General features: G+C 40.6%; 2 protein-coding genes across 11 annotated transcripts in view; one reads left to right on the forward strand and one right to left on the reverse strand.

The window, feature by feature from the left end:
- PPHLN1 (periphilin 1) overlaps positions 1 to 25,172 on the forward strand; it is a 159,581-nt gene that overhangs the window by 132,744 nt on the left and 1,665 nt on the right. For 6 of the 7 annotated variants that reach the window (XM_049625314.1, XM_049625308.1, XM_049625311.1 and 3 more), the window contains one exon: positions 1,105 to 4,763. In XM_049625314.1, coding sequence (XP_049481271.1) covers positions 1,105 to 1,299 — 195 coding nt within the window. In that variant the 3' untranslated portion in view covers positions 1,300 to 4,763. Of the gene's footprint in view, positions 1 to 1,104; positions 6,745 to 25,172 lie in introns of those variants that run through there. The other variant, XR_007456643.1, reaches the window with a different exon arrangement.
- Positions 11,755 to 25,172, reverse strand: part of PRICKLE1 (prickle planar cell polarity protein 1) — a 110,810-nt gene continuing 97,392 nt past the window's right edge. For all 4 annotated transcript variants that reach the window (XM_049625304.1, XM_049625306.1, XM_049625305.1 and 1 more), the window contains exons 2-8: positions 21,951 to 22,136; positions 20,257 to 20,370; positions 19,472 to 19,609; positions 18,697 to 18,900; positions 17,219 to 17,405; positions 15,464 to 16,324; positions 11,755 to 13,616 (exon numbers count right to left, since the gene is read on the reverse strand). In XM_049625304.1, the coding sequence (XP_049481261.1) occupies positions 12,754 to 13,616; positions 15,464 to 16,324; positions 17,219 to 17,405; positions 18,697 to 18,900; positions 19,472 to 19,609; positions 20,257 to 20,370; positions 21,951 to 22,082 (2,499 nt within the window). In that variant the 5' untranslated portion in view covers positions 22,083 to 22,136 and the 3' untranslated portion in view covers positions 11,755 to 12,753. The remainder of the gene's footprint in view (positions 13,617 to 15,463; positions 16,325 to 17,218; positions 17,406 to 18,696; positions 18,901 to 19,471; positions 19,610 to 20,256; positions 20,371 to 21,950; positions 22,137 to 25,172) is intronic.

The raw sequence follows: 25,172 nt of genomic DNA on the forward strand, positions 1-25,172 counted from the left end.
AATCAGATAATTTGTATTTCACTTAGTTTTCATGGATACTTAATTGTAATTTTCTTTAAATACATGAATTACATAGTATGGAAAATAGAAAAGAAATCTAAATTGCGTTTTGTGACTACAAATTAAGGAAATGATATTTACTGGGGAGAATACTTAGCAATTTTTGGACAAGGAAAAATATCTCATTGTCACTGAAAAGGATTATATGTACATACTGAAGTAAAAAATACATATTGAGGTAGAAAATTTATATGCATGTATACACATGTGTATATATGTGTGTGTTTATATATACATACACATGTATACACATGCATGAACTTGTGTGTTTAACATTGTTTTGATCTTAACTCTGCCTTGGTGACTTTAACTGTGGTTAAATAGAATTTGCAAAGGTGTTTTTGTTTTTGTTTTTGTTTTTTTACTTTTCATAAAGTTTATTTTGAGAGAGAGAGAGAGAATGGGGGAGGGGCAGAGAGGGCGTGGGCGGGGGACAGAGGATCCAAAGTGGGCTTTGTGCTTCCAGCAGAGAGGCCAGTGTGGAGCTCCAACTCACCAACAGTGAAATCATGACCTGAGCTGAAGTTGGACATTTAACCAACTGAGCCACCCTGGCACCCTGAAAAGTTTTTTCAAATAGATACTTTTCATCTTTTGTTTTTTGTTTGTTGTTTCGTCTTTTTGTTTGTTTGTTGTTTGTTGTTGAATTTGTCATCTGGTCATGATTCAAACAAATAATCCAAAGTTAGGGCTCAGAAACTTTTTTCTTCCAAACAAGCAAATGAGTGAAGCCATGAATGTGCCTTACCTAGCAAGCCTTTGTTCTTTGATGTCCTTTTAGTGTACTGCCTGATGCTGACAAATGCCATGCCTAACTTCTATAGTCAGTGACGTGGTATATCAATGTTTTTCTACTCATTATCTGCAAATCTCAGAAGTTTACATAGCATCTGACAGTAGTAACTACTCAAGGGTGAGGAAGGTTCAATTGTATTGTGTCTCCCTTTTTGAATTTAGCATCGTAATTCTGCAAACTGCATTAGCTCAATGTTGGGCTAATTATTTTTACTTTTAGCTAACCACAATGTATTTTCACCTTTCTAGGTTTACCGACAAGACTGTGAAACTTTCGGGATGGTTGTGAAAATGCTGATTGAAAAAGATCCTTCATTAGAAAAGTCTATACAGTTTGCATTGAGACAGAATTTACATGAAATAGGTGAGAGGTGTGTTGAGGAACTCAAACATTTCATTGCAGACTATGACACCTCTAGTCAAGATTTTGGAGAGCCTTTTTAGAAGATTGCTCAGGCAAAAAAAATGTTTCTAGATTTTTTTTTTTTTTTGGATTCTGTAAATCCTTAATATATAGAATTTTTGTGATGAAGAGAAATACTTTATGATAGTCGACCACATTTCCGATATCAAATAAACATCTAAAATAGTTTAAGATATTTTAATTAGAGTTTTTTAAATCCACATGTAGAGCCTCCTAATCCATACCTTTTATCCCCCTAAAATGATGGGTCAGTTAATTTTTCAAGCTTTGAAAAAGCAGTGTTGGAGAACAGCTCATGTTCTATAGTCTTCAGTATGCGATCATTTGTTTTGGTCACATAGTATATAATTTATAGGGTAGAGATCGTTCCACTTAAACATTAATAGTCTTTTTGCATTTCATAGTCAGTGATACCATGTGAAAATGTTAGAATTCTGAGTTGTGATTTTATTGACTTGTTGCTTGCTTGTTTTAGGCTTTGTAACTTTTAATATGTTCAAGTATACTATCCAAATAAACTGAATACTCCAGTATTTTACAGAATATTTGCTTTAAGATTAATTCCCATTATGATAAAATAGAGCACTTAAATCTTAAAAAGACCTCATAGTAAAATCCTGTTTTCCAAGTAAATCAACTCAATGTCTTCTATTAAAATAATCCTGAAACTCCTGACCAGTCTCACAGATGTCTGAGTCTTAAACAATATCATATATAAAGCTAAGAGAAGGGGCAATTTGAGATGAAAGATGAGAGCTATTTTCAAGTTGAGATTTCTTTAAAAACTTCTAATTGAGAGGCATTCACTTTCCAATGTCCCCTCTGTAAAGAGAGCTTTCATACTATTTTTACTTTCTGATTTTATACTCTAATAAACTTTTGCCTGCTGCTCTAAATAAATAAATAAATAAATAAATAAATAAATACTTATCATTGAAATAGAAAAATTTCGAATATGATGAAGTAGTGGAATTTCATTTTTTTCCCAGGCCCATATTTCCCATCTCAAGAAAAGTTCATTGATAACATATCCACGATCAAACCATTTACAGATTCCTTTGTTAATCACATTATGCTTTTATTTATATCTGTTTGTAGTTGTAACAAGATCTTTGATGTGTTGCCCTTTTTTAGGGATCGTTAGCCCTCAAAAGTGTTCTTTAAAGAAACAAAGCAGAGTAGGCAGTAAGCCCAGCACAACTACCCCTCACCAAACAGTCTATGTAAACATTTCTCCATGAGTGAGCCATCCAAATCACGGGTTACTTAAAAATCTAACTGGGACCATTAGGATATTCCACTCATTTCCTGATCACTTCCAGCTGCCCAGTGGCATTTAGCCAAAATATGTATTTCTGTGGCATTAGGAAACCTTAAAATCATGCTTGTTATTACTACCCAGTTTCATTATCCTCCCATCCCTCTTTCCATTTCCATTCTCTTCTCACTTGAATTCTGGCATTATCTTTAGTGGCTTACATTGATATTATCTAAAGAGCTACCCCAGAGTAGATAAAAATTACATTAAAAATGGAATCAGCAGTACAAATAATTTTGGTGGATCCTATATGGGTGCCTCAAAATATGTATTGTCCCATTCCACAAATGTAAAAACTAATTGAACATAATTATTTTTCTTAAGTTTCTTATATGAGACTGCCTTGAACTCTTACTTTTGCCATTTAAAGGTACATAAGCTGAAACTAAACCCCACATATCACCTCTGGTATTCTTTCCTAATTACGAACAGTGATTTTGTTACCACTTTAGAAAGAAAAGACTAAGAAAGTACTGATGTTGGTTCTCCCCTACCCCCATGTTTTTCTTTTCCTTAAATATTCTAAGTCCAGGATTCAATTCCTTTAGTCAAGATGTTTCATGTTTAAAAATAAAAGTTAAGAAACTACCATCAAGGCAAATGAGTTGTTCATTCTGTTGAAATTCATTAAACTAGAAATTCATTAAGCTAGAGGTTTTGCTTACAGATGCATTTAATTGTAGGTTCAACAGATAATTTCTTCTTCTCTCCTTTCCCCAAATTATATTCAACATTTAAAGCTCTTTATAGCTTGCCATCAGCATTATTCTGGTAGGCTTGTCAGTGTTAATTCTGTTTGTTTTTGACAGCTTTTTAAAGTCCAGTTTTAGGATAGTTGAATTCAGATGTGTACGAGAGTGTGTATTTTACAAAATGTTCTTGATTAATTTGTTTGTAAAGTATCCATTGTTTTTGAGTATGCCCAGCTGATATGATAAAATTTTCATTGTCTTACCATAAAGCCTTGATGATCAACAGGGAGAAAGCAGATAGTGTGAAGCTTTTTGTGAATTTTAAAAGTGCAAAATAAAGCAACCAGGTTTAAATAATTGGATTGTCTTTTTTTTTCTCTTTAACAGGCTTAAAGTATTTTCCTGAAATGTAGATTTTTATTACTCCCTACTGCAAGATTACTCAATGTTCAGTTCACCCACTCAGCAGCAGGATGGAAGAATTGAGAAATTATTAACTTTGGTGACTTAAGGAGTGTTGATATCTGAGCAAGCAATTAAATGAGATAAGATTGAACACACAGAAGTGCTCAGTAATTGTGTAATTATGAATCTGCGTTTCAGGGAATTGTAGGATTAAAATCTTAACCTTTTTATGGAACCTCTGGAGGAACCGTGTCTTTGGGACCTGGTTCCTAGCACAGTTTGGAATGTTGTAGTTACTTGTATTCCTTGACACTTCACAAAAGAAGTGACATTTGACCATAGGTCTTGGAGAAATAGGACTTATTCAGGCAGAAAAGGGGAAGTAATAGAAGTCTAGGAAGAGGAGAATGGTACAGGGAAAGATGGAAGCCTGTATGACTGAAGCCGGTTGGGAAAGATGTTAGGGGACAAATTTAGGAAAAGATTGGTTAACAGAAAGAATGATTTTGAATGTTTTTAGCTTTATCCTTTTTCTTCTACTCATTCAAGAATGACATTTGAAAATACTGTCTTTGAAGATATTACCTTTGTATTTATTCTTGCCCAAAACACTAATTTCCCACAGCCTCTCAGCCGCTTACCAACTCTGAGCCAGTTTATAGATCCAGAACACCTTGAAGAAAGGGCAGGCCAGCTCCCCTTCAGAAAGGATTCTGCTTGCACCCAGACATTGCATAGTGGTTTCAGCTTCATTTCAGAGTTTCCTGCAAGGGATCCTAAACTCCAAAGAAGGCTCTGACAATTCTTTGGTGACAACTTTGGAGACTGTATTCAGTGTCGAGGGCATCCAGCCACCCAGGTGGCTTGACAGCTATAATGCTGCTCAGGTTGGCACACTCTGCTTGCCAGATGAGGGTTTGTGGGTTATGCATAGTACGTTTACCATCTCCTTCCTGCCTTTTCTCTTGAGAGCACTGATGTTCAATTCAGTGAAAAAGGTGGGGGAGTGGGAGGAGGAAGGAAGACTAGTAATAGTAACTAAGGCGGTTAGCAGAATCTTTTCTCCCCCTTTTCATGTAATGGAGTTGAAATTGAGTCACATGACTGCTAATTAGGATTTTATTTGCTGTGTTCCCCCTTGCAGTTAGGTGTAATCAAGTGACTGAGTCCATTCCCATGGAATTTGAGTGGAAGTACCTCTTCTTCTGGGCTGGGACCCTTAGGACAGTGGATGTGCTCCTTTGTAGTCTCTCTTTATTCCTTCCCAAAGTAGTAGCAATAGCAACTCAGCCTTGATTTGCTGCAGAGCCACAAGATGGAAGGAACTTGGATCCCTACATGACCACATGGAGTACTGAACTGTTGGGTGAAAGAGGAATAAACTTCTTCACTGTTTAAGCCACATTATTGTTTTTTTGTTAGCAGCTTACCTTTGGTTCAAATTAATGCAAATGGTATTTCAGAGTTAGCTTCACTGAAGTTGGTTCTCAGCAGGCTGTACAAGTCCTGCCTTTCCATTGTAATAATTGATCTTGGGGTAATGGGGACTGAGTATATAAAAGGCTTTGCCAAGGGGCACCTGGCTGGCTCAGTCTGTGAGGCATCTGACTCTGGATCTTGGGGTTGTGAGTTTGAGCCTCACATTGGGTATGCAATTAAAAATTAAACATGATACAATGAAAAATACAATGAAAAAAAAAGGCCAGTCCACTGAGTTAATTCCAAGTTGTATTTAAAATCTCACTTGATGACAAATATCAATAAAGCCTGATGCACATTTGTATAGTGGTAGAGACAGCCCGATAATATATAGCACATTGTTTTTTGAGCTCTGTTCCACAGACTAATAGTGTGCTAATGTTAGACCATTATCACTGAAATTATATAAGGCTTAAAGTTTTTTTTCATTTTTTTGTGTGTGAATGAAAATGTAGAAGTTTACTGAAATATAAACATTTGAGAACATATCAAATAGGAAAAAACCACAACATACACAGACACTTGCTGCAAGAGGACGTGTGAGGTATGTAACCACCGCCTAGGCTACCCATGTGTTAGCACATTTTTCCTGGTTGGAATCCATGTAAGGTGGGAAGGGGACAGAGCTGCCCTGGCTGACTGGCCATACAGCCTGCAGGTCTGCACCTTCAGTGAAAGCCCCTTTTGGCCCAGTTCCTGGGGGCACCTGCTGGCACCCCTACTCTTGGGTAGAAAGGCGGAGACCCTGCTGTTTTCCTTGAGGGTAGGGAGGGTTCACTGTGTGGGTAAGGCTGGACAAGCTGCCTGGGGAAAGGGAGAGGATCCAGTGACCAGAAAGTGTGCTGTCCCTTCATCCTCCAAGTGGGAAGAGTCCATCCTTTGTGATCAAACCCCTGAGAAAGACACACTGGCCAAATGTCTGCAGTACCTTTAAGTGAGTCCAGCACGGCCAACTGGGTTCCTCTCTGTCACCAGATCCCAGGTGCCCTCCTCTGCCAACAGCCTGTGCTTGCCTGGTGGGGAAGGCGGAGAAGGCTTCTGAGGCCGAAAAGGGTCAGCCCCCAGTGGATGAGAAAGTGTGTGTGCATTGTGTGTTGTGGGGGGCCACGGGAGGGGAGAGAAAATGCAGTCCAGCAGAGTGTGTGTGCATTGTGTGTTGTGATGGGGGGGGCCACGGGAGGGGAGAGAAAACGCAGTCCAGCAGAGCTGTAGCTTACCAGGCCGAGGTATCTGTTCTGTGCTAGCTTTTAATTTCCTCCCCTTTCCTTTCCTTTTCTGCATTAGCAGTTTGAGGGCTCCCACCGGCATGGCCTCCCACCACCACAGCCTGATGACACCCTCGTGGTGGTGGTCTGTGAACACTGCAGGGCATACTCATTTGAGAGGTGAGCCTTGTGTAAGAATCACATTTTCTTTATGACATAGGAGCAGCCTGCTCCCCCTGCTGAGGGTCCAAGAGGAGAGACGGAGCTCCCTCATCTCCTATCCCCTGGAGTGGCTTGACCTCTTCAAGGCCCATGGCCTCCATGGCCCGTCCCTGTCCTGAAGTGGGGAGACCTGCCCGCACCTTGGTAAGCTGGCTTGGTAAGCTAAGGGTATGGGACTAGCCCTGCTTTGGCAGAAATTTCCTATTCTTTTAAACTTTGTATTCTACTTCTTTAGAGTAGAATATAGCATACCATATTGGATGTCGGTTAAAATATATCTCAGGTTTAATATATCAAATACTTCATAGGATTCTGAGAAGCACCATAGTTTTCAGTTATTTCACTATCTGAATAAGGTTAGAACCACCCGTCTAGTGTTTTTTGATTTATACTTACACTTGCACATATAATAAGCCAGTGAAGATTTTATTCTCATTTTACAATCAAGGGCAGGAGAAGTTATAAGTTGCCCAAGGTCATATAGCTGGAAGTGGCAGAGTTGTATCCAAATCCTTCAACTCTGGAGTCTGTGTTCTTGGAAGAAATGAAAGGTTTGGTGTTCATTTGGAACTAGGTTAACATCCTGACTCTAGCACACACTGGCTGTTTGATGTATGTGCAGTTAATGTGTAATGTAATGAGTGAGACAGAAAAATAACTTTTTAAAAAACTTGAGAATATTCAAATCCTAGTTCAGTAGGTTTTTGGTTTCCATTTTATCCTCAGTTGCTACTACCTTCCATATTGGTTCCTATGACTTCTGTTTTGGAGCGATTTTGTAAAACCCACTTGAGATTCATCAGGGTAATTTTTATGAGGCAGTTAGCACGTAGGGTTAGAACACTCATGACTACAGTGCTGCCCAGGACTCAGCTCTTTGGTCGCTGTACCTGGGCCTATGGTAGAGTTTGAGAAGAGCCATTTAAGTGGAAGGAACTTGGTAATTCAACTCACCCATTCTGGGAACCAAGATTAATTAAACATAATTAACACCTTTTCAGCTTTGCTTACAACATATTCAGAGATTCAAGAACAAGATTGCTACCAGTAGCAATCCTCTGTGATGTAGGGGGGGAAAAACCAAAACAAAACTTTAGGTAATTGGAGAGAAATAACATGAGGGAAGAAAATAGAAAATACTTGCCTTCAACATACTCTATGTAGTCTCCCAACTGTCTACTTGATGAAGACAAAGCCGGCTTTAAGTATAGGCACGGATAGGGAAGTAACCATCCTCAGACTTTTTCCTCATGATTTACTTTAACCCATGCCCACTGAGTCCCAAACATTTAATTAATAGATTAACTGAAAAAAGCCCCAACCCTTTAAAAAGTTCCCTGCTCCCTCTTTGGAGAGATCCTTTCGGGAATCCTTGCCAGACACAAATGTTGGTAAATGAGAGAGTCAGAAAAGGGAAAAACACTTTATGCTACAAGACTTTTCTGACCTATAAATTCAGTTCAGTCTCCACAGAATACTGAAGCTGGAAGGAAACCCTTGAGGTGGCCTAGCACTCTCATTTTACAGAAGTAGAAACTGGGTCAGAGCACTTCACCTGCTGGAGTTAATGAGAGAGGTGTGTCTCCTAACCCAGATCTCCTGAATCCTGGCATCCAGTGGGCTCTGTACCACTCAGCAAGATAAGCTTGGTGATGGTTTGTATTAGATTAGGAACCATCTTTTCTGTTGTCAGTTGCTCGGTTCGTTTATCTAGAAACACGAAGACAAGTATTGGCATTTTTGAGAACTGTCTTCATATTCTTTATTATTTTTGTTAATGTTTATTTTTGAGACAGACAGACTGAGCAGGGGAGGGGACAGAGAGGGAGGGAGACACAGAACTCAAAGCAGGCTCCAGGCTCTAAGCTGTCAGCACAGAGCCTGATGCAGGGCTCCAGCTCATGAACTGTGAGATCATGACCTGAGCTGAAGTCAGAGGCTCAACCGACTGAGTCACCCAGGCTCCCCAACTGTATTAGAACTGGCTTCATATTCTTAAATGGTTGTTTGGAATCAAATGCTTTCAGAGAATGGGCTACAAGTTACGTCTAAAGTTGACATAACAGCACCTTGTGCACACACAGCAGTAAAGAGATGTGAATTTCCTTTGCCAAAAGAAAAGCTGAGGCTAAAATTGATCCCTAAAATGGGAATACTTCACCAACTAGCTGGTTCTGTTCAAAAATAAGGAATCAGCTCAAGTCCTGCGGCCAAGTCTATATATACCCAATGTTTTTGTTCCATACAGGCTTCCCAAACCATTTTGTGGAAGCTACGGTTAAACTTCATTCCCCTAGTGAAGTTTATGATTCTGTGACCTTGGAAAAATTTGAGCTCAGAAGTGCAAAATTCAGTTGCTCCTGTTCATTTATCCTTGGCCCAGTTTACCTGGGAACCTTCTCAATGTGTTAGCAGAAAACCCCTGTGACTGTGCACAAGCACACCTCCCGTTTTAGATCACTCCAAAGAATGGCTAGCAAATGGAACCAGGCAATTAACAACTTTCTCATTTGACTAAAAAGAATTTTTATCATAATTGTGTTACCAGCATTGAATTGGTAATGAGGCTCTTAGAATTTTATCTCAGTTTTTCTCCTTTGTGCATCAAAAAAGGTCACAAGTATTTCTGTAAATAGTAATTAGTTGTGCCTTTCCTCATTAGCTCTGAGGAATGGGGAATCACCTTCAGGCTGCAGAATAGAGAACCCATGCACTGGAGATTTGCCAATGGCAGGCTCACTTTGTTCAAAGTGTTTCAGAAATGTTTGAATTTGTCGCTAGCATTTAGAAGCCGGGAGATTTGGCAAATGTTTAAATTCCTGGTTTCTAAGAATGTGAAGGGAGGTCCAGCAACACTCGTTCTCCTTTCCATGGCAGTAGTCAAGTGTCCATTAGAAAAGAAGAGCTCAAGAAACCAAAGTATGCCCATGCTGTGTTAATAATACCTCTGCTAAAATCCTTGGGGCACTCCTGAAATTTATCCACACCAATACTTTCAGGACCCATCACCCAAGAACCAGCTGGGCAGGGACATGTGCCATCCCTGGAAATCTAGCAGCCTTGGGTGCCCGTTCCAGTTTTACTACTATTTTGAGAAGGCCCATGATTTGTATCTAAGAGGGCTAGACAGCAAGTGATACCTCCTTTTACTTCTGGTGCGTTTAACTCAGGAACTAGAAGGCAGAGCAAAAAGTATAGCAGATGCATACACAAAATGAATCTTCTTCTTTTAATCAGAGCCGAAAGGAGTCCCCATTGACATTTTACTCGGTGCCCCTTCGTGGGCTTTAAGCAAAATGTTCAATTTGCTCTGAAGTGAGGAAAATGCAACAGTTAAGGGTTCTGTCTCACAGGTGTAGAGATTAGAGACAGTGTTTTAACATTTGATATTTATCTTGAGACCCACCTGACCAGATACTTTGCACTCTTGTTAACCAAATCTGTGAACACCTGTTGGCAACTATATGCTTCCTTTTCTTGCCTAATTCTTCACAGAACTGCAAGGCAGTTCTTTTCCTTCCTTTGTAGCTAGTTTTGTTTTTTGCCACTAACCAAGAGTTAAAAGCTTTAAAGGTTATGCATTTCCTTAAGCCTTTAGCAATCTACATGACCCTCTGTTGCCAGAAGCAAAAGGAACTAATCTTTTGAGAATGACTTGAAAACTACTGAGGACAGCGAGGTTCATACCTACATTTCTCCAGACTATGTATCAGTGTTTACTATTTATTATTCGTCTTTTCTAAACAACACATCACAGCATTCTTTTCTAAAAGGATGCCCACTGTGGCAGCTCAGGTTCTGAAAAGGTCTTCAAAAGCAAGAAATTTGCTAATTGTTTATGTGAGATTGTGATGGAACAAGCACCCTTGTACATTGTTAGTGTAAATGTTGATCAGGCAGATTTCTTTTGGAGGAAAAGAAATTATAAATGCGTCACTTCTGTCCCAGGAATTATGCTGCTCAGAATTTATGTGCATATATGCCAATGCAGGATAAGGTTATCCATGAGGAAATTCAAGTCCATGGTTAAGTCGATTATGGTGTATTATACCATCACTGAAAAGAATGAGGTAGACCTATTTGTGCTAATGTGGAAGTCCACACATAAAGTGAAAAAAGCAAATCTAAGCATGCATGTATAGTTTGCTACCATTTTTAAAAGAAACATTTACATAAATATGCTTTGAACATCTGAAGGACACTAGAAATGATTAATAGTGGTTACTTCTGGGGAGGGACCTGATGGACTGGAGATGAAGAGTGAAAAGAGATACGCCACTATCTTTTGAGTTAGTGTGTGTGTGTGTGTTTTGATTTTTGTTAGCATGTGCATGCATCTCCTTTTCACTGCTATGTTTTTTAAAATGAACCAGACCACGGAAATAATGATACACTTGTTGAGTAAGTGGCTCTCTCCCCAGTTGTGTGTTTCTGAAGGTTCTCTGTCCATCCCACGTACACAGCCCTGCCCTCTCCAGGGATGGGTGTAGGGGATGCTAGACTACTCGTTTATCTCTTGGATTCACATCCCCCTTCCCCAAGGCCTAACAGCTTTTCCCCAGTCCAGTAAACATGGACAGCTTTGCCTCTGGGCCTCAAGTTCTATTTCCCACTTACTAGTAGGAACAAGGGGATGTGCAGGAGTCAAATGGTGGCCTGTTAATGGTATAAGAATGGGCAATCATGCCTGAACAGGGGAGCTAAACAGAAGTTACCTGGATATGTTTGAAAATATCTGTGTTCAGAAAGGTAGTTCGTTATTTATTAATAAGCATTTATTAAATACCTTCCTATAGGTCCAAGGTACCACTAGGACCTTACTTAGGACTGAAACGTATATGCAAGAATTGCAAAAATATCAGCTCATTAGTTCAAATTCAAGATCATTGTTCCTTGAAACAGAACCTCATATAAACTTGAAGTAGTCAGTGGCACAGCATCCTCTAAAGACTTTAAAAGAAAAAGGCCAACAAGTTAGCTGGAAAGGAAAGGAATAGCCTCTCTTCAAATACTAAATCTACAAAGTCCTCTGCCTCTAAAGCAGATCCTTGTAGTTTTGGTCTCTTCCCAGGAAATAATCACCACTCTGTTGAAAATGGGAAAGGCACCCCCTACCATCCCCAAGGGGGGAAAAAAAACATTCACCCAAACAGCTTCTACTTGTTTTTACCATATATTCCAGGGATATGTATGGGGGTTTTTTTTGTTTGTTTTTACATTTATACAGTTTACATTGCTTGACCCATAAATAGCACTCGTAAGATTAATAGGGCCATAGTTTTAAAGAGTATTTACATAGCCCCACCATGCATACAGAGCCTTTTTAATATTGAAAAAAATCAAAAAATTTGAACTTTCCATCACTAGGCAATATAAATTTGGCCATCTAAGCTTATAAACCCTGACTAAAATACAAGCAATCATTTCATCCATAAATGCTGTTTCTGGTTCTCCAACAAATCTAGCACTGCAGTGTAACAAATGTCTTGCAATTCAGGGATATAAAAATAATCAGCTTTAAAATCTGAACTGTACAGTATGTACATTAATATTTGCACCGTTAAATTAGGAATACACTTAAGTCTATGAAATACTACATTATAAATAGCAACGTCTTTTTCAATCTGGAGCTGGAGCTAATACAATGCAACGTTTACCTGGCTAACTGAAAGGGGACGAGGTGGCCTCACACGATGGGATGCACAGTATTGGCTGGGTCAGCGTGACTACGTGCATGCCGCACAACAAGACAGACTGATCAGGACCTGGGCCAACCTGGTGTAGACAAAGGACACACACTATCACTTTACAAAGGTGGCGGGAGTTCTCCATTGTCTAAAATCAACACCCCCGTCCAATCACCTCCTGACAGTCTCTTGAGGATTCTCTTGAGGATTGGAGACCAAAACCGCTACATAGGGCTGTAATGCACCTGACAGGCACAAGATGTGGCATCAACCTGGCACCATCCAAGGAGGGCAAACTGGAGAAATCACACCTTCCAAAGGTTAATCTGACACTGTAAACAGCAGCAGGGGTCTCATTTACATGGGCAAAGCACTTCAAACTATTTTAGCAACTTTCCTATGAAGAAAAAAGATAGGATTCAAGATGGTTAATGGCAGTTTAAATATGATCCCCACAGCTACTAGGTTAAGAAATAATACAGTTTTTGCCCTTGTGTCCCTTTTTCTTCTTGGATTTAGTTGTCCTCTGACCAAACTGAGGAGTGGGGAGTGCAGAAGTTGGGCTCGAAAGGTCATCTGTATAGTAGGCGTATCTCTGTGGCCGGGGTTGAGGAATTGGTTGTCCAAGAAAATATCCTTCTTCTTCTGAGTCGGAGGAGGAGGAGGTGGAGGAGCACCAGGAATCATCGTCCTCACCGTAGAGTCCCAGAAACCTAGGCACTCCTGGGTTCTGCAGTGCGTAATCGGAGGTGGCATGGGCGTACTGTCCATACAGATCAGCATTCTGGATGTATGCTTGGATTTCCCGGGCACTTTTATTCTGTATAAATTTCTCATAGTTATCGGGGGTGTAAAGCCGCAGTCTGTCCTTGGGAGAGTATTTTCTTTCTGTGACCAGATTCAGGGCATTGTCAGAACGGGACTTCCTACTTCTCCTGCGGCGATGGTGATGAGACCGGGATCCCCTCTCTTCAAAATGGTAGACCCGTCTTCGAGTCCTTTCACTCATCGGAGGCTGCCGGATTTCAACGTTGTCATAGTTTCCATTGTCAATGACGTCATCTGAAAACTTGACCTGCTGTGGTCTGGATTGAGACTTGGATCTTCTCAGTACTGGCAGATGTACTACTGGTTTCTCCTCAGGCATGATTTTTTCTGGACACAACTCTGAATTTAGACTCTTCAAGGACTCTGTGCTCCTGTGCAACATGGAAGAGTTCAAAGTCCCCATATTGCTCATTTTCTCACAATCTTCTGCCTCCATTTCCTCAAAGTTTTGCAGGGAATATAATGAGGGTCTCGGCTTGGTTTCTCCATCCACTGAAGCCCCTAGAAGAAAAACCAAGACAAAATGTGATCTTCTGACAATTACTACACACAAGCTACTGAAAGGAAGCATCTCAAAGAAAATTCTCCCAAGTGTCAGTGTTTGATTAACACCCACTAGGTAAAACCAACATGCACTTGAGAAGGTTTGACTTTTATCATCGATACAGGGGGCATAGCCTCTTACAAGCCCAGCTCTTTTGTGGCCAGACGTTATAGCACATGTCACGAGCAGCATTTTGAAACTTCTCCACATGTAGAACATGACACACAGAAGCTTCTGCTTCGTGATACATTAAAGCCAGACTACTTCACTTGAACATCTCTCTAATCAATCCCTTCCTTTGCATCCACATGGCCACAGTTATCATCCTTTTATACCTAGTTTACTGGTCAGCAAACCACAGCCCAAGGGCCACATTTGGCCCACAGCCTATTTGTGGATAAAGTTTCACTGGAACACAGCCACACCTATTCACTTACACATGGTCTATCATTGCTTTCTGCAGTGACAGAGTTGAATGGCTGCAACAGAGACTGTATAATCTAAAAAGTGCTATCTAGCCCTTTACAGGAGAAGTTTGCCAAGCCCTGACACCTAGATCATCATATCCAGTCTTCTTCCCCCTTTACCTCTGTAACATATGCCACTCTCAGATTAATTTTACTTTAATAAAGCTCTTCTCAAAACAGATATTGCTCTCCTTTTTTAATAGGGCCCAGGCAAGTCGAAACAAGTAAATATAGCCCAGCAGACTGTAAGTGACTAGGGCATGGTACAGACTATTGTCACCTAGAGACTACATAAACTTCCTACTTTCTAGAGGGAGCCTGTTTCTCAGCCCATTATTGTCAAGGAATGTCAGCCCTAACACTTTGTGTACCCAGTGAGGTCTGTTTTTGATACTAAGTGTTAAAACACAGAGCCCAGCAAACAGGATATGCTTAATTCAGTCCCACCCACATTCTTCAACTCCCCTTTATTGTTGGCCTGCCTCATCTTTGACAAGTCCAACAGAAACTAGGAGGGTAGCTAGCTGTCTTAATTCCTTCTTGCCAGGGTTATTTCTGGCACAGGGCAGCCAGTAAAGCCTTTCCTGCCTATATTACAGTAACATAACCTTTATGAAAGGACTGAATATTATCAGTTGGACTATGAAACTAGCCACAGCCTTTGCTAGCCACGGACCAGTAATATTTCTGTGTTCAAAGACTTAACGCAAATGTGAGATTCAGGAGGGGGTGGGTTCCAGACTCAGTCGTGCCTTTAAAAACCTATGTAAAGTTAGGCATTTAGCCTCTTGGTGATTTAAGTTTCCTCATGTGTAACACATACTAAGTAATACCCACTTGATACAGCTCAGGATCATTTTAAGGGTAAAATGTAGATAACTGATACGAATATGCTTTGAAAACATTAAAGTGAAATTATTTTTTAATCTGCATAAAAAACATTCAGCTATTTTTGAGCTATCTGTTGCCAGCGGGCAACTCAGAAAAATATAAAAGATGCCATGAGCTTATAAAGCACACATGCTGATTTTAGCATCTTGAAATTCCTACAGCAAATCTTAAGAGCACAGGATCTTTCAGACACAGATGCAGACTCCATTATCCACATAAATCAATTTCCTCCTCTTTAAAATAAGGATAATACCTATTCAAGAAGCTTCTATTAAACACGTATGCTCACGTTTATTTTGTTAGCGTTTGGCGTTTGATGTAAACTTCTTCCTTCCCTTGGTCTACAGTTTTTCGTAACATGGGCCCTACTGCTGAACTGTAGTTTGTAGAATAAATTTTTTAGTGGCTCTTTTTTCCAAAAACCCCATAATCCCTAGATTGCGTACCTGTGATATTAGATAAAGCCAAAGAATCCATAGAATCTCGAACACTTTGCTCTGGTTTCAAGTCTGACAAACACTCCAGGGAATCTTCATACCAGTGTGTTTGATCGTGATTATAGCCTGAAGCCCCATGGTCCAGATCCAATTCCTGGAGCCTTCTACTGCTTGCAGGGCCTGGGTGGCTGCCATAAGCAGAATCGCCTAGTCCATCTTGTGACTGTGCCCAATACATATCAGACTGGTATTTTTTACTTGCAAGGCTCTGGTTATTTTGCTTTAACTCGGTCTTATTTTTAACCATGTTATCAGATATCCAGTGCTCACTGGCTCGTATATCTAGCTCACTGGGCGGCTGCTGAAAGAGGCTTTTATCACCAAACTTGAGGAGGAGCTGCGTCATATAATCTTCATGCTCAGCCCATTCTTCAGGGTCTTCTGGGGTTTCGTGCTCCACTCTGCCTTTCCAAAATTCTTCATTGACGAAACCTCCCTGCCTGGCGAGACTCAGATCCTCCAATTTCCGAGAAAGGGTGTCATCAGCATTGCCTGATAGGCCAGGAAACTTGTAGTTCAGAGCAGGCGACAAAAGAAGAGACTGTCTACACTGATCTGCTGACCGACTGCTCTTGCCCATCCGGACACTTCTTCGAGAGTCTCTTGATCGAGCTGACTGAAATGCAGAGTCAGAAGAATCAGAGGCATGGACGTCTTCACCAAGGCTGCATGTTTTCGAGCAATAAATCTGACCTTGTTTGGGAAGGAAGGGACACCCCAACAAAGAAGCTTTACACTGGGCACAAGAAAAGCAGGCTTCTGTAGCATGCCAGTGCTGCCCATCATAGGTCATCTGTGCATGGTCGACACCTGTTTTGAAGAAGGACAGAGTAGGGGGTTACAGTTCAATCTTGAAATAAAGGAAGACAAAGACAAGAATGTTTGTATGGGGGAACTCTAAAAGGTGATGGAAATGTCTGTATCTTGAAAGGGCTGTGGGTCACACATGTACAGTTAATTGTCATTATTCACAAATCCCATATTTTTGAATTTGCCTACTTACTAAAATGTATCTATACCCGCAGAATCAATACTTGCAGAGCTTTCAGGGTTATTTGCTGACAGGTGCAGAATGATGAAAAATCTGAGTCAACTGATGTGCCATGTTCCCAAGCTGAGGTCAAACAACCGACGCTCTGTCGTTTGTCTCTGCACTCATACTATAACAGCTGACAGAGCAATGGTCGATTTATTATCAAGTTTTCTTTGCATTTTTGGGCTTTGTGTTGATTCCGCTGTTTAAAAGGGCTCCCAAGCATAGTGCTGAAGTGCTGTATACTGTCCCTGAGCTCAAGAAGGCTGTGATGTGCCGTATAGAGCACGTAAGTGTGTTAGATCTAACAGCTTCATTCAGGCATGAGCTACAGTGCTCTTGGCTACGAGTTCAATATTAGTGAATCTGTATACACTAAATAAGGTGTGTTTAAACTAAGACATACATGAAACAAGATTATCTGTTGAGCAGTTCATGAAAATGTGACCAGAGCCTTGCAGGACCCCAACCCTGACTGTCCCCGAGGAGCAATGGTCCAGTAACTCAGGCGACTTTATAGAACACAACCATCGCAAATAATGACAGCTGACTACATATCCATTGTCAAAAGTCCTCAAACTAAAACATTTAAGATCTGTACATGTCCCTGTAAGTTCTATAAAACAAACCCACACAGAGACTGGACAATCATAGGCCGGCTACACACTTACCGATGTGCTCCCCACAGGTCTCACAGTACTCTGCATAGAGAGACTCAAAACAGCCGCAGCAAAATGGGCGGCCATCCTTCATGATGTATCTCTGTCCCCCCAGGACCGTTTCACACTCAAGGCAGCAGAAGTGTTTCATGTGCCAATGGCGACCCTCAGCTTCTGTGCACTCATCAGCAAAAATTATCTTTAAAAAGAAATGGGATGAAAAGATCATGATGAGCTCTTCTAGAGGCCAAGTAACTGCATGTTTTCTGGACAACTGACAGACACTGGCTCTTAAAGAAATCACTTAACTAGATAACCTTGGTTCTTATAGCCTCAGGCTCACATCTTACTTGATTTAGATATGAAATAAAAGCAGGAATTGAAAATGCTGAAAAAGAGAAACTCAGTGCTTGCTTAAACTTAAAACAAAAAACAGATTTTTACGTCGGAGATCATTCATTTGGTCATATTTTTGCTCTCCAGTCACACTTTGTTGGCATAATCTGGCAAAGAATACATTAACATTGAAATAATTTAGTAGTCTGTATTTTGATACTAAACTCATAAAAATGTCTGCAGAATCAGCAGTTACAGCTATCCAGATGCTGTGCTGTGTGAACAGCACGTGTAGATAATGTTTCATTTGACCTGGTGGTCATCTCCAGATTAAAGACTTTATTTTTTATAATTTTGGTTTCAAAGAAAATTCAAATTGCATATTATTGAAAAAAACTAAAAACATAAATGTATAAAAGTAAGCACTGAAAGTGAACTGTCACTGATTGAAGGAGACTGAGGAGATACAGAATAAATGCAATAAGGTACCCTGGATTCGATCTTGGAATAGAAAAGAGACACTAGCAGAAAAACTGGAAATCTAAATAAAGTCTGTAGTTAATGGTATTATGCCAATGTTAATTTCTTAGTTTTGATGCATATACCATGGCTAGGTAGGATGTTTAACAATAAGGGAAGCTGGGAAAGGGTCTACAGAACTCTCTGTCATCCCTTCAAGTCTTCCGTAAATCTAAAATTACTTTAAAATAAAAAGCTTAAAAAAAATTCCTTTTACACCACCATCCCTTCCCACATGCCCCAGGGGTAACCACTGTTAACTCAGTGTATGTCTTTCCATACTAGTTCTGAGTGTATACAGATATATACACAATCTCGACTTACTCTCCCTTTATTTAACAAAAAGAAGATTATCTACTACTTAATATTCTTGCAACTGGTTTTCTTCTCCCACAATCCATCAAGGACATCCTACTTGTCAATGCACAAACACACCTGCTGCCTTCTCTTTATTAGCTGCATATTATTCCATTATATGAATGTACAAGATTATCTTAAAAATATACAGACAGCAAAAGCAGGAGATATTTATATTTTGCTTAGATGTGAACAGTGGAATACTGGCTTACTAGAAGCTTATTTTTTCCAGTGTTAAGGGATAAATTTTTTTATTTTTTATTTTTTTATTTTTTTACCTCATCACATGCTGAACACCGTGGTTTGAGCAGTTCAGCATGGTGCCTGCCACAGTGAATTTTTCCATCCTGATAAAAATAGATGAGGTCGACCAGCAGCTCGTTGCACGTGTAGCAGACAAAACAGGAAGGGTGCCAGCACACTCCAGGGCCCGCACGAGAGGCAAACACTGCAATTTCACCTCCATTTATCTTCAACCCACACTAAAAACAAAAGGATTTGAAATTTAGATGATCCTTAAGAACTGGATGCTCAGCCTTTCCTACTTTACACTAAGTTCCATTTTGTCAAGAAAGCTTTTATTTGTGGCCCCTCCTGTTAGTGATTAAATAGCTCTTTAATGCTGGATTATTTCTGATTCTTAACTGGAATGAACATGCCTCAGATAACACTACCACACTAGACCGTTTCTAAGAATGGTTTCATCCAAGTCACATGAAGAGTCCTTTTCCTGAGCCAGCCTCCTATTGGATACATTTCCTACTCTGAGCCAGGAAGTGTCTGAACGTCTTCATTCTGTTTCTGCAGTTTTGAACAGTGGGTGTACCCCAGCACCTCTCTCCATGCCCAGATTTCACCTGATGTTTACACAAGGGCAGACTGACTCCCCCTGTCAGTTATAAACATTAATGTCCACTTAATAAAAAGCTAGGCTGCCTTTTATGTTTTGGAGGCTTTTAGGGCCCACACCTGTGCTAGCTCGGTCACCTACCCCCAACCATACTCCATCCACGTCACTACCACGAGCTACTATTCATCCTTGGACAGTGCTACCTGTTCGCACACGGCGTGCATCACTGCTCTGGACAAAAGTTTAATCGTTCCTCTTCCTAGTGCTTCTTTCTTCCTTTGAGCACTGAACACCTGCAATTCTTTCTTCTCCTCTTCACTCAGCGACTGGCAATACCGCACCTTCAGAGAGAAGAAAACAGAAGCACCACCCTGGAGCACCCAGTCTCCCTCACCAATTCAGTATTTCCAGGGTTAGAGTTTCGGCAAAGAGCAAGTTTAACTGGCCTGCCCCATAAATCCCCAATTTAAAAATGACACTGTACCTTTAAAATGACATCAAATCTTATAGCCTCTCCCACAAAAGGGAAATGCAATTTGAAGGATCTTTTTTTAAAAAAATAAGGAGTGTTTAAACTTTTATCAGAGATACTTAAAAAAACTGGAAGACATTAACCTTTCTACAAAAGGTTTAAACTTGTTAATTGCCACTTTCACTCTCCATTCTACAGGCACTCAACTGCAGGGCCAGCCCTAACTACCAGAAAGCACTGACTCTAGATGAAGGGGCAGGGAAATCTCAGGAATTTATAGGTTCCTGATAAGTGGTGGGTGGCTGCAAACACTATGAAAAACAACTTGTTGTTAAGTTTATTGCACTGACACCCTTTTCTCTCTCAAAGAATGGAAAGCTGTATTCTCAAGGCAAATTTTAACTGAAGAAAGGCAAAAGAGCCCTGGCCAGTGAGGAGGTAGGGTTTATGAGAGGCAGCTCAATGTTTAGGGTGTATTTTTTTTTCTTTAAATTAGGCTGCTTCCTGTTATTTTACCTCATTATCATGTGGTGGCAACTGGTACAAGAGCTGTTTAATTCGATGTTTCTCTCCAGGGCTGTTAACATAAGGAACCTTTTCCTCTGGTAAGCAAGCAAAATAGAGCTGGATCTGGGCAAGAGATGAAAAACAAGGACATCAGCATACCGGAAGTGAACATCTTAGCTTACATTCCATCTTAGAAAGTTACCTTTCCCTTTAGGTACAGGGTTTGGCCTCTTGTAGCTAATGAGAAGACCAGCTGAGCCAACTCAGCAGAACTGCAAATCTTCAGATAGCTAGCATCCAGCTGCTAAATTGCTCTTCAGGAATGTAATTTGTAGTGACAATTAGGGGCATCATAAATTATGCACCATAAAATGTGCACACTTAATGCTACTATTCCTCAGCCTATCTCCCTAGGGTCAGCCAAGAAAGAATGCCGGGTGAGTGCTGCGTATGACCACACAGGCTGTGTGACACCGCCCAAAACCCAGACACTACACAAGCACACTCAATTTGCTCTCTGAATTTTACACGTCACAAAGACAAAAGCTGTTTTGTTAAACTGTGTAAACTCTCCCTTATCAGGTTCTCTCAAGCATCAGCTTTCTTTGCTTCCATGGGTGTTATTTTCTAAATACCCGGAGTCCGTTTCCCCACGGAAACTGGAGGGGGGCCATACTGAGCTGTACTGAGGTCACTTTGAAAGGAGAACTCCATTTCTGTTTGTTTTTTTTTTTTTTTTTTCCCATGGTATTTCAAGGAATATCCCTTAATGCGTGTAGAGTACTTTGCAGTGCTGAGAATCAAGGTGGTTCAAGGGGAAAAGATCAGGGAACTAGGGGCTTGTCTGCTTCAGTTTATCTTTCTATCACATAAAACCTACCCAATCGTAAGCTGAAAGAAGGGGTTTTCTGCTAGTAAGTTTGCTTTCCTAACCAGTGTGCCAGCACACCACCCTCCCTCCCCATTGTGTCAGCCACAGAAGCTTTTACAGTTAGGAGTGCTTACTGAATACCAGTTCCATGTGCACCGGGTACTGTGCCAGGATGAGTAGGGAGCCCCTATCCTCAGAAAAGTCCCCCACCATGCAGGACACCCCCATAACTTAGGAGCAGCCATACACCCAGCTGGGACCTTTTATTTCAAACTATGGCTTCACCTGCATCTGTCACCAGCAATTTTTAGTAAGTTCATCATTATAAGGATATTGGGGAAATAAAACTCTGCATATACAATATTCTCGTCTTAAAGTAACAATACAAACAAAGCATAAAATTATTATTATTATTTTTTTTTTTTTTGCAATCCACTCTGGTGACAGATTCTTTTACGTGTCAGGTTATCAAAGGTCAAACGTCTAAGCAATAACACTTCAGGTGATTTCTTACAGCTCTGTACTTCTCATCTCTTCCAAAGCAAAACCATTGCTCAGAGCTGGCATGGAAATGTTCCTCTTTCCTTTCATTACCTTTCTATTGTTACTTGATGTCTTCAAAAAGTTTAAATTCCTCTCACTCTCTCCCAAGAGCGAAGAAATTAAGTATGCCCTTCAAAAGCAAAAATTTATACTACCCAGAGAGTAAGGACAAAGGAGGGTAGCATAGCGTGTCAGTAATGGTAGGAATGGTCTGTACATTTTTTAGCATTTCTCAAAAAAATCTGAAATGTTGTTGGTAAACAGAGCACATGGGGTGATGAGGTCCCACCTGCTCTGGCCGCAGGCCTGGGGGCACCCAGGCATACTCCTCCAGGGCACAGCCAGAGTCGTCGTCAGATGTGGAGCTCCTCTGGCACCCGAAGGCAAGCTTGCTCATTTTGGGCTCCATCTCCAAAGGCATACTATTGAAGTGAAAAGGCCGGTTTCTCAGTCACAGGACATCAAACAATGGCTGCTGTGGACAATATGGGGAAAAAACAAAGAAATTAAAACCTGAAGGCACTACTCTTGCCCTCCAGGAACTTGTATGGAATGCTGTTTACATACAGCTGGGCCTGGTTTTCTAGTAACTAGTTACCCGTTTCTAGTTACCAAGTTACCAGTGTCGCCACCCCCCAACCCCCAGGCCCACCAAAACTGCGCATCTAGAGTTACACAATTTGGAAGCAGCCCCCTTAACAACTTAGCATTTCAGAAGATGCCACCAAAACTAGCTTAGTTCCAGCTGCCTTTAACAAGCGCCTCTAACACGCTATTCGTTAGAAGGGTTCTCAAGAAACTGCTTTGTTGACTTTCTAACTTTCCCACAAATGAAATCCTGTGAAGTCCCAAGAGTGGAAGAAGTGTCAGAGATGGCACTGCCTCCTGCCCTGCCTGCTGCTTTGTGCTCCCGAGACCCCACCCTGCTCTCGGGTCTCCTAATCCCAGCCATTTACTGCTGCCTGCACAGAGTGGGTCCACTGGCAGACTGCTCAGATTTCTGGTTTCTAACCAAGTTCTGAGAGACAGTAAACCTCATTTACTCCCTGACTAGAAATAGCAGTTGAATCCTTAATATAGCACATTCAATCCAAAAGCCTTTAGTATCAATGGGCCAAAGTCTGCCAGACAGTTCATTAATGAGTTCCTTCAACAAAAAGTAATTGAATCCAAGCACGAGGCTAAAATAAAATCCTGCTAGCTGACTATTAGTGTGGAATTGCATTACCAGCAGGCATTCATTGACAAGTCACACCTACTATGTGTGACAAGCTAGGAGCCAGCTACTGGGCAAAGTAAGATGTAAATCCAGTTCTGGATGAAAAGTCTTCCTCAGAGAGAAGGGCTGCAAAGGTGTTAACACAGGGGTCTCTTGCTCTACAGCCCAGGAACTTTGTTATAGGCGTTTAAGTTCCTTGTTAAGTTTCTTTTGATTCTTAAACATCATCCCTCATCCCAAGGCACTAAGAAAAAAAGATACAAGACTTCAGAATCGATGCAGCTTGTTTTATACCTGCCCCTTTCCTTCTCCCTCCACCAAAAAAAAAGAAAAAAAAAAAAAAAAAACAACAACAACATAATTAGCCTGACCCCAATTTAAAGAAAACAAGGCTCAGGAAGTTCAATCACTCACCTAAGGTTACACAGCTGAAAGCCAGAGAGTACAGTCACACTACGTGCCTGACTCATCAGACTTCCAAAAATTGTTCTGCCTTAAAAAATTCTCTCTCTTGCTAAAACAAGTAGGAAAGGCAGTGAACCCTAAGCACACTCCTGCCTGAGAGGAAGTCCTTTCTCAGCCACTATGTCAAACCCAACTCTACAGTATCAGAAAGTTACCTCTCACAACCCAATTATTAAAACGTACGGTTTTTCTTTTATAAATCAAAGGACATAAGTTAAAAATGCAACAGTTAACAAGCGGAAGGCCAAACATCCAAGGGCTACAAATCGTTGTTAGAAGAAAGAGCGACGCCATACAGTAGGCAGATATTATTTCAACTATTAATTTAACTTTTCCTTCACCCTGAACAAAAAGTATAGATGAACTCATTTCCTCCACTATCACTGGGAGGTTACGACCTTTTAAACAAGTCGTCATTTCACACAGGTGCAATTCATTCCCATCTTGACTTAAGAAAGGCTCTCTAAACAGGCACATTCCTCTTAGCCCTCCGTAAAAAAAGGATGTGTTAATGAAAGTCAGAAAATTTCTTGGATCTAGTCTTTCCCTTTTGTTTTGGAAAAAGCAACTCCCACATGTCAAAGGAAGAGAACTAGAGGTTAAGAATTTAATTAGTAACTCAAAAATCCCCACCAGGACAACGGGGGCAGGGGGGCTGGGAACCTTCAATGCAATTATAACCTGAATAGTGAAATATATATATTTGGCCCTTCCCAAATCTGGCTGAGGAAGGAGACACTAAGGTACCTGCACTGCAGAAACTTACAAAAAACAAATATTAACAAGAACCTATTAAATATTAATATATTATAAAACAAGAGAAAACACAAATTTAAGACAAACCATGGATTTTCCAAGCTAGCACAAAGACGCAGACTACCAAAGATCTGGATTACTTTTACAGCTATATTCCTAGATTAGCCTTTTGCAAAAAATGTATAGTAAATTGCCATCCCAATCAAGGTAAATCAACTTTAGCACTAAATGACATAATCCACCTCCTCCCAATCTAGATGGGAGGCCACGCCTTGAACTACAACTCCCATATATTCGTCCCAGCCTCTCTACACACTACACTGAGGACTGTCGACCATCAACAATGTGAAGGGTCCAAGTGAAGGGACACGAGCAACAAAGTCCTAGTTATCACAGGCAAGGCTTTCAGTTTTATGTATTGGTATTCTGACAGCTAACTGATTCCTGGTGGGATTAGTGTTATGACATTTAATTATCATATGGAGCAACCCAATGAGGGCGTGTCTCAATTCACAGGGGGTAAGACAGAGCCTCAGAACGAACTGTCACAGGACAACTGTCCAAAGGCACAGTGAATTAGAACTTGGCCTGTGATCTTAAACCTCTAACCCCACACTGCCTCCTAGAGGTGGAACCTGACTGAGCCGGTTCCCCTTTGCTGTGGCCAGTCCGTACTGCTACTGCATCAGTCACAACAAATGACTGAATGTAGGGAGACAGTCCACTTTGCCCAGAAAAGGCACTTCAAGGAAAGCACACAGTCAAAAAGGATTATAAAAATTCACCAGCCTCATGAGCTGTGGGTTCAGAGTTTATTCTCCGGAGAGAGCCTCTTTTTGCTTTCTATCAGAAGATAATAAAATGACAAAACATTACATGCATTGGGAAGGTCTCGGAGCTGACAAAAAAATTAAAATAATAAAAGTTACATAGCATGACCTTTACTTGATAACACAAAAATCTGAATATGGATTTTTCTCTTTTAAAAAATTACTTGTGTCAGTAGACCCTTATATTCTTAAGTATATCATTTTCTCAAACTGTCATATGAAAGCAGGTGACTGCTGATCA

The sequence above is a fragment of the Panthera uncia genome, chromosome B4 (assembly GCF_023721935.1).
Source record: "Panthera uncia isolate 11264 chromosome B4, Puncia_PCG_1.0, whole genome shotgun sequence".
NCBI lineage: Eukaryota > Metazoa > Chordata > Mammalia > Carnivora > Felidae > Panthera > Panthera uncia.